This window comes from Ostrea edulis, chromosome 3 (genome assembly GCF_947568905.1).
Source record: "Ostrea edulis chromosome 3, xbOstEdul1.1, whole genome shotgun sequence".
Taxonomy (NCBI): Eukaryota; Metazoa; Mollusca; class Bivalvia; order Ostreida; family Ostreidae; genus Ostrea; species Ostrea edulis.
In genome coordinates, this window is record NC_079166.1 from 36,580,172 (window position 1) to 36,597,190 (window position 17,019).

At 34.6% G+C, this 17,019-nt stretch overlaps 2 protein-coding genes across 2 annotated transcripts; one reads left to right on the forward strand and one right to left on the reverse strand.

The window, feature by feature from the left end:
- The first annotated feature begins 7,032 nt into the window (after positions 1-7,032).
- Positions 7,033-10,428, forward strand: LOC125676994 (uncharacterized). Its single transcript, XM_048914903.2, has 4 exons — positions 7,033-7,172; positions 8,510-8,663; positions 8,752-8,883; positions 9,445-10,428. The coding sequence occupies exons 1-4, from the start codon at positions 7,119-7,121 to the stop codon at positions 9,702-9,704; spliced, it is 600 nt and encodes a 199-aa protein (XP_048770860.1). The 5' UTR covers positions 7,033-7,118; the 3' UTR covers positions 9,705-10,428.
- On the reverse strand, positions 10,427-13,575 carry LOC125677000 (uncharacterized). Its single transcript, XM_048914909.2, has 3 exons — positions 13,503-13,575; positions 13,050-13,223; positions 10,427-10,717 (listed from the first exon to the last, which is right to left on the reverse strand). The coding sequence occupies exons 1-3, from the start codon at positions 13,506-13,508 to the stop codon at positions 10,508-10,510; spliced, it is 390 nt and encodes a 129-aa protein (XP_048770866.2). The 5' UTR covers positions 13,509-13,575; the 3' UTR covers positions 10,427-10,507.
- Positions 13,576-17,019: the final 3,444 nt, after the last annotated feature.

Here is a 17,019-nt window from a genome sequence, read left to right on the forward strand (position 1 = left end):
TTGTGTATACGCTAAAATAAGTACACATACTATACTCTGTGTAATCAAGTAATATTGAAATGTCCAATGACATTTGATTTGAAAGTCAACTAGATCCAATTACAAGCCAGGAACAACCTGTTCACATAGTTTGATGATTATTTGAACATTGCTTTAGTTATCTGTCAAGCAGTACTTGCTGTAAGTATTATCGAAAGACCTTTGACTGTTTGATTTGAAATTAGGTTCATCAGCTGGTCTTGACCAACCTGCCTATGAAGTTTGATGACCATTGGACAGACATTTCTCTATTTATCAGTCAAACATCATTTTTGTATTTATGCTAGAAAACCCGTTTCCTTTGACCTCTAGACCCGTTTCTTTGATTTTACACCGCTTAGAGAATTTTTCACTCCCATTGAAAGGTGAAGTGTCACAAATTCAAACCTATGCATGATGTTCAGGGCCGTAGCAACGAACGAAGGTTCCTTACTTTCTTGACATTTCACTACCTTTCAACGTCTCATCCAAACGACCCCCTCTTAACCTGCTAATCAATAGTAGTTATTATGGAGTATGATGAGCATTATGCAAAACGTTCTCTAGTAGTATGTCGGACAGCATATTCTCTACCAACCGACAGATGCAAAACAATGTGTCCTGCTTCTTTGGTGGGAGGCATAACTATAATGATCATTAACATTCTTCTACAGTTACTTCGCTTGAATTTTTTACTATCGGATATTCAGGTTAGCCATCAACAATTTTTGGTATGCTTCGTGCAATAATTTGATTGCAATTTTTGTACGAAGTAAAAAGAACCCCTATTTATTACAACGTAGTTGATGCAATTTATTATATGACCATTTTAACACTTCAATAATGATTTGAACTGTCGACAAAAAGAAGATCTATTGAAGTTTTAATGTTATCCCTTCTTCTACATTATCGTCTACATTATCGGTTTTCTTCACGGAGGTCCAATCATCTCAGTTGGTATCTTCAAAAATAGCCCAAACATATCCTTCCTTCGGATTATACGTTTTTAATTATTTCAAAAGATATTGATTCATCGCTTAAAATGCATTTCTGTAACCCACAGAACATTTATTGTCGAACACTTTACTACTCTAAAGTCGTCTTTGCCAAGAATGACAAAGACTGACGGACCTTGTGTAAATTTGTTACTCTGTGTAAATTAAAATTTTCAATAACATTGCATTGCACTGTGCACACATTTATAATCCCTTTTTCAATTTAAACCTTTAATCATGTGAGAATACACAATTAAACAGGTCCTTCGGATAAATTCCTCGGATAATTGCGTTATTTGATCCATCGTTCTGCAATATGCCACACTAGGATTTAACAGCAAGAACAATCAGATTTATTTTTTCTATTTCTTCTGTCACACGTAAAATTGGAAATAAAAAAATAATGCAGTGCCTACGCGCTTTGTTGTCACTGAGATCCAAGAGTATCGTGACACGGCGGAAAACCTTGGCCTGTACGTGCCAACGATTCTCCCCAGAACAACCCACTTGACCGATGGCCTTTGCTGAACTATTTTACACTTCGAGGTGGCGTTTTTGTCTCGTCAAGACTCTTCAGGGACAATGGATATCAAACAAGCCATGCAAGAGATCAGAGGAAACTTGGGTTGGTGTATTTGCCAGAAGTAAATACTCATGGGGAAACACTATGCACCTGCATAATAGTCGTTTGAAAGAACATACTCGGTATTGGTGCATTTTCATTGCAAACTTTTTAAAATGTATTTCTCTGGACTTTTCGAAATATCATAGTGTATTTCAAAAACACTGAAACCAGACTAGTACTGACTGATTGAAATCGTGACTGTTTTAATTATATAATTCCTTCGACAACACTTATTCGTGACATATGTGATTTTTTTCAGTATTGATCCCCCGGATATCGGCCTCAAGAAGGGATAAATAATATTGATTTAGTTTTTGGTTTTTTATCCATTATCATTGTACTTCATAAAAATAATAGGAAAATTCTGGTGTAAGGTTAACTATCCGCCTTAAACAAAATGCAACATATTTTCTAGATCAAGTTAAGTGTATATGTAAAACTTATACGGTACCAATTTTGATGCACCAGATGCGCATTTCGACAAATAATGTCTCCTCAGTGATGCTCAAGCTCGAAGTTTTGGAATTTCGAAATGACAATAAACTTGTAAGAGCTAAAAGGAAAACTAAAGTGCCAAAAACTGGAGCCAATTCGTCCAAGGATCAGAGCTATGCATGAGGGAGATATAATCCTTAATATTGAAATGAATTTCTAAATTTTCTCCCAGCAATTAAATATACATCCGTATTTTCAAGCAAGTAACGAAGTACTTATCTACTGGACTGTAGAGACCCTCGGGGACTAACAGTCCACCAGCAGAGGCCTCGACCCAAGGGTCATAATGTAAAACTTATACGGTACCAATTTTGATATATCATACATCGAAATGTCTTCTAGAGAACGCGTACTTTACATGTAATTAGTGATTGTTCATTGTCATATTTGTTGAATTATTTGAGCATTTTTCGGGATACTCACTAACTTAACAAAGTCGCACACACTGAGAAAGAACATGGACATTTTTTCTTCAGCATCAGAGAAAGGAAGCAATTTTTGTTTTGTAACATTGAAAAGGATTCAAATATCTCGGATCTAAAAGAAAAAAATGCGATTCCGCTATACGGTTAAAGTGCAGTGATAAATCTCGATTGATATTCATTTACTCTGACATGTTGAATCAGATATAGAATCTTAAATCTTCCTTTACGGAGTACGACAAGGAAAGTCATTTTATCGCAATTTCCGGTATATTTTCTTTGATTAATAGAAACAGGGCTTTAGACTTTAGCAAGTGTCACTGTATACAAAGCTCTTATACAATGAAAGAAGACATGGAATATTGTCTTCTAACACCAAAGAAGTGTACAAACTCCTGATTTATACGCGTAACATAAAAGAGATATCAAATTGCTCTTCGCTAGATTTATTGTTCGTCATGATTTACACAGAGAGTAAGCATGCAAAGGAATAACATCAAATGCCTATAAAAAGTCTTTCACAATATAGAGCATATTGGAATATCAATATAAACGCATCTAGTGACTATTGAAATTATGTCTACCTTCCATATATACGTTCTATACTTGTATTTTGAAATTTAAATGAAGTGGAATAAATACTGAAATATTCATTTCATCTAATTTCCAACTCCCTTTTCAATGCTATAAGATAGAAATGAAATCTTTTTTTGTTTTCTTCTCTTATTTGTAAACCTTTTTCCCCTCAATCATTTTGTTATATTTTCATGTACTATATTAGTCATATTCTGTCATAACTGACCTTTAACCTATGGGCAGGACTTATATAGTAAAACTTATACGGTACCAATTTTGATGCACCAGATGCGCATTTCGACAAATAATATCTCTTCAGTGATGCTCAACCGAAATGTTTGAAATCCAAAATAACTATGAAGTTTTAGAGCTAAATATAGCCAAAAACAGCGTGCCAAAAAAGTGGAGCCAAATTCGTCCAAGGATAAGAGCTATGCATGAGGGAGATAATCCTTAATTTTGAAATGAATTTCTAAATTTTATAACAGCAATTAAAAAAAAATATATACATCCGTATTTTCAAGCTAGTAATCCTATTTATGTATGTTATTTCTATATATACATGAATAAAATACTGTTCTAAATTGACGATTTTCAAATATGTATCTGACAATATTGCAATCATCACCCTATAAAGATCTTTTTAAATAATCATTAACTTATAGCTTATCTCTCGCTCGAGGAATGTTTTCAAGTGAGCTGCCCACCTGACGGAGAGCACCTGTTGGGATGACAGACACTCCAGGTGATAAATCCACCTCACGCGATCTGTTCTCATCACTGATTTGATAGAAATAATACCTTTGTCAGGCCATAGTTCAGACCCCCAGGAAACGTCTGTCAATTTGAAAGGTTGGAAATGGAAGTCCGAATACGTCAAAACAATTTTATCCCAGACAGGAAAAATCAACCTGGGGAATCGATTAGCAATTTATCTGCAGTTATAGACTGAAAATATTAAGAATTTTTCTGACAAAGTTAAGTTATCAGGACAATGTTGACAGACAGTGTAATATTAGCTGATTGAAAAACGTTGCCCTTGATTGGCCCCCATCACCCTGTTCTGTTTGACTTTAATGCACCTATTTTTATAGGGAAAACGAACGAAACGATAACTTTGCTGATATTAAAAATGTTTGTAAAATAGATTTCCTCTTGACAATGTCTAATGGTACAGGCAGAATTGGTGATTAGTATAGTAAGGAAAATGCCTGTCTCAAGACTCTCATAAGTCATCGTATGTAAGTCTTGTTTATTAGGTGTGTGTCTCTGACCTGGTACATGTACACTGCTAATCATTGCACCTATTTATGATAAGCTGATCAAGATTTGCGCTATATAGGTTAAAACAAAAATAATAAAAAATAATACTAATGAGGGCACTTATTCCTTTTTAACTGAGCAAATATATAGGTGATCAATGAAACTGAAGTGATTTTTCGCCAATATATGTAAATGAAAGATCGAATATGCTGCTTCTTTGGATTGTACTTACGCAGGCATGTTTAGGCAGCACCAAATGCACTTGTGCAGAGAAAATATTCTAAAGTTGTCTTACATAAAATTCTAAGATTCGCAGCTTCGATTTGAATGTAACATCCTTACCTAAAGTTTCCTCTTTTGAATTACGCAAAGAACAATGAGTTCTGAATTTGCTTTAACTGATATAACTTTGTATATCCTCCTTTAGTTTGTGTGTCTAGGTATATGTTAATGAAGTTTTAAACTAAATTGTTCTAAGTATGACTTTATTAAATTTATCCCACGCCGCAGTGGCACGACTATCTTCCATCTTCATAATCGATTGGATTCAAATACGCAATTTCCGATAGTTGCTTCCCTTTGATGAATTCGTACGTACGATGAGTCGCTAATTATGCTGTCATACACACGTGGTGGGTTTAAATGCTTATTGCTGATTTCATATATTGCTCAAAGGCTGATTATCAGCTGTCACATAACCGCCAAAATGACAAGAAAACACTTTAGCAAGGTTATCAGTATTTGAGAATAAGATAACTCAACCAAAATTTGGAAATCATCATCTTTCTTTGTAAAAAGTATCCATCGTATCGAAGAGGAAATGAATAATTTACTTAAATTATTCTTGATACGGTCAGTTTAATGTATACCAACGGCTGATATAATATGCATGTACGTATAATACATCAAGTACCCATCCAAGTGTTCAATAGACTACCAAACACACATGTACAGAATGTACCTCCATCACAGAAGAGCTGATATCTCAGCAATAGACTACCAAACATACATGTACGGAATGTACCTCCATCACAGAAGAGCTTATATCTCAGCAACGGCGTATTGGTGACAATAAGATTGCACTACTCTGGATACACAATCTAGTGTAAAAAGGGAGGCGACTTTTGGACCTTCCAAATAGCTATTACTTTTGAAACCAAGCCACATTTTATATGTTCAAAAGGGGTGTTTTAAGTTTTGTCTCACACGGTGTCAGAATGGAAAGATTTACAATAAACTGTACAGAGAATTCTAAAGAGTGCCCAGGGATATATCAAGTTCATTTAACCTTTAAATCACACAGCTTTGAAAAGAAAATTTAATTTCAATATACAAGCGTTGCCTTTAAAAAGAAAAATTCTATTTTGATCATTTTTTTCAGAAACTACACGAACATGCGATGACAAATACTAATATCCACACTATTAGACAAAAGTCTTGAATAAAATTGAAACTTCAACAATACCCCGGTATTCACATGTTTCTTTGAATCACGCACCTTTGAAAAATTTAATTTCGATAAATAAGCATAGCCTTTAAAAAGACAAATTCTATTTTGATCATTTTTCAGAAACTACACGAACATGCGATGACAAATACTCGTAACCACACAGCTAGACAAAAGTGATTTTAATAAAATTGAAATTTCAACAACATCCCGGGGTTCACAGGTCTCTCCGAATAGAATTATTAAAACTGCAACTAAAACCGCACGATTTCTGGCAAGGGACCCACTGTTTAGAGTTTTGTTCTTTACGTCAATATTTTAGATATTTACATTAAATTACACTGAACATACGGTCCTACCAGGTCGTTTCCTGTATAGTATCTAAATGTATAAAGAAGTGGTGTAAGCTGTGACGTGACTTCTTTTGAGCACATACATAATGAAATATATCAACTTATTTGTTCATTATCAATCACTTTGATACAATTTATAGTTTAGAAATTCTGTATTGTGTACATGTGGGCCTATGTAATTAATTAGTGATATACATGTTTGATTCCTCGTTATGATTTAATTTTTAACAATATTTTTTCAAAAGATTCATGTTACTCGACTACACCACACTACATATTTAAAGTCTACATTTTTATATTTCTTTCTATATCAATTAGCCAAGTCTTGTTGAAATATCGCATAATGAAACTTTCTTCCTTTGCTAGTATACTGGTGAAATAACTTATACAAAAGTTTCACTCGAACGCAATAGACAATCTGACCTTTTATAATCTATGGAGAAACGTGTCAGAGTTTCACACTTTAAAAGTACTGCTGTATAAATAAAACGGAAAAGTATATGCTGGAATATGTTAAAAGTCGTCAATCCACATCGGAATTGTCATTCCATGCGACTAATTTCCATGTAAAGAACTGATAAAGACTCCGATGATTATTATGAAATGTCTTAACCACTTCATGAATGGCTATTCCGGTGTGACTTAACTCGTTACTGATTTCAATACAAAGGACTGATTACATGTAATATGTTATGAAAATAACACTTCAAACCATTGAAATATAAAACGGAGTTTGAATAGCCGATCAGTTTGAACCGCTTTAAAAATAATTTTCACAAATGCACATAATAAACAAGTTCTGTGAACTGATCTGTTGTCCAGAGAGGCCAATTAGCTATACAGTATATGCATGTACTCGGTGGAAGGATGTCGGGCTCTTAACGTTTGATTCACCTTCAGAATTTTGTTTTGCTCTGCATCAAGATGTCGTTTCCGGATTCTATATCAAGCAAACTGGAAACCTTAAAGTCAGAACTAGTAAGTTTTATGATTTTGATATTTGATTACTGATTAAAACAGAGTAATTACATAAAAGCGCGACTTTTAATTGAATTACCGGTAAACAAAAAAACAAAAAAAACCTTTCATTATCCATAACTTGAAACTTTAATCGCCATAATACTAGTATATGAATAACCCTTGCAAAATTGTTATGACGCTTTAAAGAATTTGTTTTCTCGATCGTTTTCTTAACTTCGCGTTAAATAGATCTTGAACTGCAAAAAACACACAATACAACTACCAAAAGAAAGATAATCGACTTTATTCATACTTCGAAATTTAAGATTTCACAAAATACATCGGGTTACATGTAAATGAGTACTAGTATACAAATACAAGGTTTTTCCTCCGTGCTCCTTACGAGTACATGGTATATGTTTAAGGACATAGGATACCCCCTAAAGAGGTTAAATAATTTTGTAAAACTATTTGTAAATGTTTTAATATTGCTAAACACCAACGTGTACTATATAATTTCCCCATGAAACCACCTTAATTTTTGCATTATTCACAAATCTTTACTTGAAAATTCAATAGAAAAACATTACCAAACACTTGAAATCCTTCAAAAACGTATTTCTATTGTACATTTCATGTATCAATGACCACTATACATTGTTGTCTGATCAAATAGTAGAAAACCCCATGTATACACAGCAAAAGTCTACTTCATTTGATGTGTCCAAAATATCGGGTATCCAATAACCTTAAGGTATTCAATGTGTGACGAAAGGATAATGAACAGTTTTTGAAGGATTTAAATCAACATAAATGTTTATTGTTAAATAATTATGAACGTAAAGTAGATGAAATTTACATGACTGGTAAATGATTAAAAGCTGGTCTTTTTGCACTTAAAGACTTTTTAAAAAACAATGATCTGCCCTTTGTAAAAATAAGAAAAATATAATTTTCTAAAAGTGTGTGTGGTAAATTATTAATTTTATTTCATATTTTCATAAAGAAAACGTGTATGTAACTTTCTACCAAGAGATTTGTATGAAAATATAATTTCTTTTTAAAAATATTTTAATAAATAGTCTTTTCATAGACATCAATGTTAAATTCTATATAGGTGAAACTAATCAAGCAGTAAATAAAATTTTGAAAATTCCTATGGTGGGTTATTTTTATCTGATGAACCCTTCAAAATGATAACATGATTACAAAAATCCCACCATCCACTTACTAGATATGAAATATGGTCGTTATACATTGAATACCTTCAATCCCATTATTTACTTAATCCCTTATTTCGATTTTGAGAGAGTGACTTTCCCACTGTATACAGCAAATGTAATTCTTGTAACCAGACAGATTTACGTCGTCAAGACGTAGACTTGATGAAACAGTTGATTGCAATCAGCGAGACGATACAGAAGATGAGCAAAGCAAGGTTTCCACCAGACAATCACGTGATCTCACGAACATTCGTCACCAACATTAACGGAAGGAAAGGCTGCATAGGTAAGGCAGGTCTTTCTTAAATATCTCGAAGCTTCATCAGTCTGTTAAACGTTTATACTTTTTTACTGATAAGGAACGTGTTTTCCAGGTGTAAATATAGTTCCTCCGGAGACCCTGACCAGTTCCGACGCTCCTTTACTTCGGCGCCAGAGCGCCCCGACGTTCAAGTACATGAACACCCCTCAACACCTGAGTAGCACGTCTCTTTCTAGTGTTGAAGGTACATTTATCAAACTCAATAATTACTAACCATCCATCATCAGTTTTGTTTTAATATAAAATGAATGATCTATCAAAAAGGCCCCGCTAAAGGACATCTGGTGACGGTTAACATAATTATCTTCCTTTTCTGTGGAAATGATGGAATTTTATTCATATCACTCCATGTTAAAATAATCTCGTTATCAAATTTACATTTTGATAGTCTGCTTCAAACATTCAACAACTTTTTAATAATTTCATGAAAAACATTTCGTGAGACTTCAGAATTGTTATACTCAAGCTCGTTATTTCTGATAATGTGTACCAGGATGTCATTCATATGATTGTAATAAAGTCACGAAAGTTGTAACAATCTACTTCACCCCTAGGTAACAACACCAAACAAAAGCCCAATTGGTGAAAATATTAACACATTTACACACCTTCTAGCCTTATTTGCATAATCGGATACTTTCGCAAAACATCTTTTCTGGAATGAAATAGTAGTTTGGAAGGTATCCGGGCAGACATAAATACAAGATACTGCAGTATGTAAATGTGGATATCTTATTGTTTTCAGATTCCTATACATCAGATGATGAATTTGGAACTTTGGTTAACTCAATCAGTGATATTAACCACCTGCCCAGAAATTCAAAATTTTTGGTTCCTGAAAAACAGTACTTGTCGACACGGAGGTTTTCCGATATAGTGACAAAATATCCTAACAGCTTTGTTTTCAGAGACGGATCAAATGATTCGGAATATGAGGAAATCCTACTGCGGAATATCAAAATCTGGAAGGAGGAACAGTTAGAGAATGATTCTGTGTTTGTCTGAAGACGTCTAGAAATGTTGGAGTTGTAGCAGCCGTTTACAAATTCAGGGATAAGAAATAAATTATTCGCACGACATAGGTTTTTGACATGTAGCCTCTGCCAAAGCAATGTCCAAACCGGGATGTACAGAAAGACAAAATAGCACAAACTAGCCACTATGTCTTGAAAGTTTGCTGAAGATATGTATACCGGTATGTAAATACATCCAAACCAATCTTGCCCCGAATATTTCATGCAAAAACTCCACGTGTCATCAAATACGCAAGGAATCGGCAAATATGTTTCAGTGCACATCATATGTTGTGGTGTAAGCGAAGAAAAAGTGGCGTCTTCTGTTGAGTGCAACTGATGAGGTTGCTCACCAAACAATTACTCAACCGGAAAATGATGCCCATCTCCTTTGTTTTACAAACAGCAACGGAGAATGTTTTATTACATATATAATCGTAACAAACAACCAAATAAACACAATCAACAGTCATGTAATTTCGAAAACGAGTATGGAACTAGTATGCGGTGAAATTTATATTTGTTTTGGTTCTTAAAAAGTGTATCAATATCTATACGGGCAGCTTCTGAGATATAAAGAAAAGATGTACAAAAACGACCAAACAATATTTCCCAGAGACTTGGTCGATTAATTGCATCATACATCTAATGTTTCAAAATAGAAAGAAATAACCATTCCCTGCATTGTATGAAATATTAAAATAATGTGAACAATTCTTTTATATTAATTTATTCCTGCATGAAATGTTTTTTCTATCTGAATTTCTACTGGGTTCTCCTCTTCTATATCGCGGTTTACGCGAGACAATGTCTAACCCATGCTTCGTTGCAGTAGTGTGGCGTATCAGTACGGTAAAATAGTCCTCCGGCCGTGCGAACGGCAGCGAAAAAGGCGTCGGCCGAGTGCTGACAGTTTAAAAGCCTCTTCTTAGAAATACAGGAAGCAAGCATGTTGTGCAGGAACTTGTGGTCACAGTCGGTTCTTGTTATTCCATAATGGTAACCCTGAACAAAAACAAAACAATCAAATATAAAGCATCGCTTCCCTTTAGTGATTCGCCATAACATGTCTGTTATTTTACGTCCCATTCGAGAAATATTTACTTATGTTGAGACTTCACCAGCTGTAAGGGAAGTGCCACAAATTTAGATTTCTGTATGACGTTCAAGGCTGTTGCATCGATGTTTCTGTCTTGTGCCAACGCTTACTGTGACATTGAACCCCTTTTGTTAAGGTCATGTTCGAGAGACATTTGACTTCCGCTTCTAATAACAGATGCTTAACGAAGGAATACAGTAGTCACAACCTATGTTTAATGTCTTGGGTGTCTTGCGACAACCGAAATTGATAATCGAATTGATCCCGAGATCTCCAGGTTGCGAAGCGATAAAATATCTCACAAAAGAATGCAAAAATATGAAAGATAATTCAGTAAGTTCATACGTTGAGAAACAATAAAAATATTTTCACAAAATATGAAAGATAATTTAATATAACTGAAAAGAAGGTCAATTAAAGAATAGAACTATTAAATCTAGGAGGAAGAATTCAAAGCCACTAACTGCACAATTATCAACATAACTTTTGACCATTCACCAATATAACTTCCGTTGTAAGATTTCTGTATTTACCTGTTATAAAACCTTTGATTTATCATACATGTAGTATCTTACACCGGTTTATTTGCGTTCTTTCCTTTCCTCACATGAAAAAAAACATCAATTCAATGAACTTTGTAAATAAAAAAACAATACCTTTTGTAGGAATCTTAATCACTGGTTACAATAAAAGCTAGAACATTGTTTAATACTGAAAAAGTTTATATTTCCTATAAATAATCAATTATCTACATTAAATACGTTGTCAGGGGCAGTAACTCATGCGCTGATATTTCTCTATTGTAGAAATGTATGCATATTATACAACGATTTCTTCGATATCCACAATTTATTCATATATACACATGCAGTTTTTAGGTACTTTCTATTATGCTGTTTAACGATTATATGAAACAAGATGTGTTTGTGAAACAAAAAATGCCCCCGATAACGGCCAATTCCGAAGATGGCCAAGGTCACAAAGGCAAATATCTTGGTACCAGTAGAAAGATCTTGTCAAAAGAAATGCTCATGTACAATATGAAAGCTCTAATATTTACCATTTAGAAGTTATGACCAATGTAAAAAACAAAAATAAAAACAGTAGGTCAAATGTCAAGGTCAAAAGGTTCAATACCAACGGAAAGATCTTGTAACAAGGAATACTCATGTGAAATATCAAAGCTCTATCTCTTACCATTCAAAAGTTATTAGCAAGGTTAAAGTTTTCAAAGAGTAGGTCAAACGTCAAGGTCACGGGGTCAAAAATGTGAAAGCTCTAATATTTACCATTTAGAAGTTATGACCAATGTAAAAAAAACAAAAAAACAAGTAGGTCAAATGTCAAGGTCAAAAGGTTCAATACCAACGGAAAGATCTTGTAACAAGGAATACTCATGTGAAATATCAAAGCTCTATCACTTATTGTTCAAAAGTTATTAACAAGGTTAAAGTTTCAGACAGAATGACAGAATTACAAAATGACAGACAGGATAAAAACAATATGCCCCCCGATCTTCGATCTCGGTGGCATAAAAATGAAGATAATGAACATTGATCAATCTCATAAATCCCATAAAATCAAGAAAAAGACAAACACGGACCCCTGTGTATACCAGAGGTGGGATAAGGTTCCTCGTAGAAGTAAGCATCCCCTGTTGACTGGTCACACCCGCTGTGAGCCCTATCTAGATCTTGGTCAGGTAAATGGAGTAGTCCGTAGTCAAAATCAATGTACAAAGAACGGCCTAACAATTGGTATGAAACACGTCAGATACATGTAATATTCGAACCAGGGATAGCTGTATTTGCAAATAGATCATTACAGCAACCATAGAATTTGCAAAATGTTGACTTTAAACGAGATTGTTGAAACCTCTGTGATATAAACTTATTTGTCAATAGCCTGCTTCGATTTACATATTGATCATACGCAGAACATGTTCTCGCGTATTGAATCAGTTGAGATACATGAACACCATATGCAGGCCATAATTGAATATTGCTACACAAACGATGGAGAAGCTGGAGTCGAGATTACATTTTTGTCTGTCACAAAGTTGCCGTTAACATATACTTATCTGACATCTCTTAAAACCTAACAGGTTTTAAAAGATTTTACATCAACATTCCTTAATAAGGGTTGATAGATAATTGAAATTACAGGAATTTAGTCCTTGAAATCCATACTATTTATGATTTTATATACCGTGCAGTATAAAAAATTCGAAGTACTCACACAATGGTAGCATATGTCGTGTTTGTTACACGAAGGCGTAAACTGGGTCTCGTAGTTGAAATGAACTAGAGGAGGAACGCTACAACCATTCACAGCTCCATCCGGGGCGTGCTCTAGACAGTAGTCGGACGCCGACACAGTCACGGCTAATAGACACAGCAAGGCACACACCGTCTAAAACAGGCCCACAACAACAGTGTATATGCAAGTTTATCTAATATAATCACAGTTACACATCTATTCAAAAGAAACGATAAGCAAGAGGTCCAATCTAAGTAGTTGCCTTAGCAACAACAAACTGTAAACACAATTCAATTCAGAAATTTTTTTGAAATGTAATGCTGGCCTGTCTTTATCTTCATTATCTTTAAAAATCAACCCAATTAATTGTTCATTTTCTTATGTTTTCAGTTCTTTTGCTTTTGAATGTTTGAAATCTTTGACCCTACCTACCTTCATTGTGGTCACGTTGCAGATAAACCAACTACGGCTTATCAATGTTACATATTGGAATATATAGATTTGCATGACACTTTGTAGCCTTGGAAAGTAAATACATGAGGTAACGAGCACAGGTGGCGTGTATCATACTTGGATAGCAGCGCTTTTATTTAAAAAATCTAATTATATAACAACAAATTGTACAAACAAACAACAACACAAAGAACGAATTTCCGATCTGTTGAGTGTACCGTAGAGGCTAGAGCGCAGGTTACATCTGGCAAAGTCCCTGTATGAGTGAAAAATTCTCTAACAGTAAGAAATAGACAACCGATTATGAATTTAGCTCTAAAACTTCATAGTTATTTCGGATTTCAAACATTTCGGTTGAGCATCACTGAAGAGACATTATTAGTCGAAATTCGCATCTGGTGCATCAAAATTGGTACCGTATAAGTTTTACATCATATATCTACTTCATCCACTATACCAATGCTGTTCTTTACGCCTGATCCTAATATAACCTATGATGCATATCAATTGCACGAAAGTACCGGTACTATTCCATTGACGATGTGTAAAGTGCAAGAAGCGTTTAAGAGTTATCATTCTTTGACTTGGTGTTGGCCACTTACCACATCTCAATGTCATACAGTCTAAAGTGGCAGGGGACAGGTGTTTTTTTCAAACAGAAACACACTTTGTGTTATGTGGGCTTACGTAAACCCTGTTTTGGATACTTGCAGCGAGAAAATAAAGAATTGGTTGGTTGGTTGTAAATTGTTGAAATTTTTTTCACTCAGAAGACGTCACCATTGCCGGAGAAGGGCTGCAATAATTACACCTATGCTCTGCAATTACGGCCTTCAAACAGAGAGGGATCTTTTTCGTGCTACACCTGCTGTGACACGGGGACTCAGTTTATACGGCCTCATCCGAAGAAACGCCACATTTAGGGGTGTTGTTAAAACGCGGAACGGAAGACAGAATGGAACGGAAAATAATGTATGCAATAATGTTATGAGGAGGTCAGAAATTTGCAAAATAAAAGGTTTACCAAGTACAAGGGAAGCATAAATTACAGAGAGAGCGGGAAGTCACCCACATAATTCACTGTTTCATATATTTCATACTAATGCATATGTATTTTTAACTTACCATTAAAAAATATTAACAAAGAAAAAAATCATTATTCCGAAAATGACTTGGAATTTTCAAATTTTATTTGCAATGAATAAAAAATCCCAAAACAACATTGTAAAAGATAAAATAATTTTTTCAACAATTTTCCTCAACCATAGCCTTCTTAAATCGAAAATATTGTACATATCCTCCACTTTTCATCTACATCAAATTTCTATGGTGTAGGAAACCTCCTTAACTGCTGTTGTTGAGTGAAATAGATTAAGGTCTCTTGATTATCACGCTACATCATCAGTTTCGCGTGCGCTATTCCGGATTAATAACATTGATATCGACTTTAGTATTATTTACAGTAACTCATATCCGGTTATTATGTCGACGACAGAAAAAATCGCAATGCCGAAAAAGAGAAAGAAAAACGGACAGTTTTCAAGAAAAGGGCATCAAAAGATAGTTGGGTTGAAAAAGGTCGTTTGATGTGCTTCGCAAAGAGTAAGGGAGAACCTTTACCAGTACTTAATCGTGATTTTGAGAATGTCTCTGTTTATGTGGTGTACTTGGGTTTACTGCCACAGAACTAATTACATGCTTGCAATACAGTGATATTTTACTTTATTTTGATTCTCAAGACATTTATCATTGGTTTAAAACAAAAATTACATAGATTTAACCATAAATGGATTAAGGAAAGATCCACCTTAACCGCCGTCCTTATATCTAAATGTTGAAGACAAAGGAACCATTTTTTTTTGCTCTTGAAAAGCTCGTAGAAGCTTTTCAATACATCCTGCATCGTTAAATAAACAGGTCAACTGATAAAGAAGCACAATTTGTGACCTTCGGAATGCTAACACCTGACCACCAGCGAACACGTAAATATTGTCAGAGGAACTCCAGCATCTAAAGTGAACATATGTAAGAAGATTGATTGATTGTTTTGATGTTTTCCGCCACACTCAGTAATTTTTCAGTTATCTGGTGGGCGCCCAGTTTTTATTGGTTGAAGAGAGAACCCAGATACAATGAACCTGGGAAGAGACCACCGACCTTCCGAAAGTCAACTGGGAAACTTTCTCGCTTACCGACGCGAGCAGGATTCGAACCCGCTCCGACCAGAGGTGAGAGGCCGTCTGATTTTGAGCGCGATGCTCTAACCACTCTGCCACGGAGGCCCCATGTAAGAAGATGAATTTCTCTGTATATACAGTTAATATGTTATATGCATTTATATATGTAACGATGCATCGGTACATAATTTTTGCTAGCTTCGTGAGTTAAAAATGCATTGGTACAATGTACATAAGTAACGTTAGATTATCTCATGGCGTCTTAAATTATTACATGACGTTATCAGTCTAGTTATTACTGTTAGACATTGACTTGTTTTAGGCAAAGTGTAACAAATGATAAAATATTTCACCCTCGTTAGCGATTTAATTGTATATAACTGCGGATTCAGAGAACACTACAACAGGTAAGTGCTGCGACCTTTCTATTTTGATACGTCTCTTCATCGGAGCCTAGGTAAAGTTCGGGGTCAAGTCCAGCGATTTACGTAATGGCGGATATAACAGTGGTGGCGATGATTGGACACTCATACATACGAGATTTGGCATGTTTAAAAAAGTTAATTCAGGTTATACAATTCTTCGTTTGGACCAAAGTCGATTCTCTGTGATGATTCGTGGTCAAGGGGGATTAACAGTGAGAGGTTTAGCGACATCTAAAAGTATATTTCAATTTTTGTGCTTAGAAATGCATGTAAATGTTAACATTATTATGGTTTATCTATAAAGCAAAATTAATGGTTAAAGTAAATAATATATATATAAATCAGTGGGATAAGACATTTTATAAAACGTGGATAAAGTAGTATTCTGTGGTAATGACACCTGTACTTAAGCTTCTTGATACATAAAAAGATGCAAAAAGAGAAACCATAGATCGGAGAGAACTATTTATTCATAGTTTTAATTTTTTCCATTGTTTACATCTAGGTTACAAAGCAATATTGACACATGCGCCTATGGGGAATAGATATGACATGAGGAGACCTTTGCATTGATGAACTGAAGTCATAGGAACAAATGGCAAGTTATTTTCTGTACCATAGGTTTCCGAGTTTGTTGTAAGTATACAATACTACTACACATTCAAATAATCCCAAATGGTAACAGTAAAACTTTGAGGACACGTAACAATTTCTATATAATTGATATAATGAATAATAACACACGTCAGAATTCAGAAGTTATAAGCTGTGTTATTTGCATGTTATCTTATATTGTTTATATCATTTTACTTCAATGTAGATTGTGGGAACAATTTCCAAATCAGCACTGAATGGAGTGCCTGGAGGGGTGGACACTGCAGCACTACCTGTATC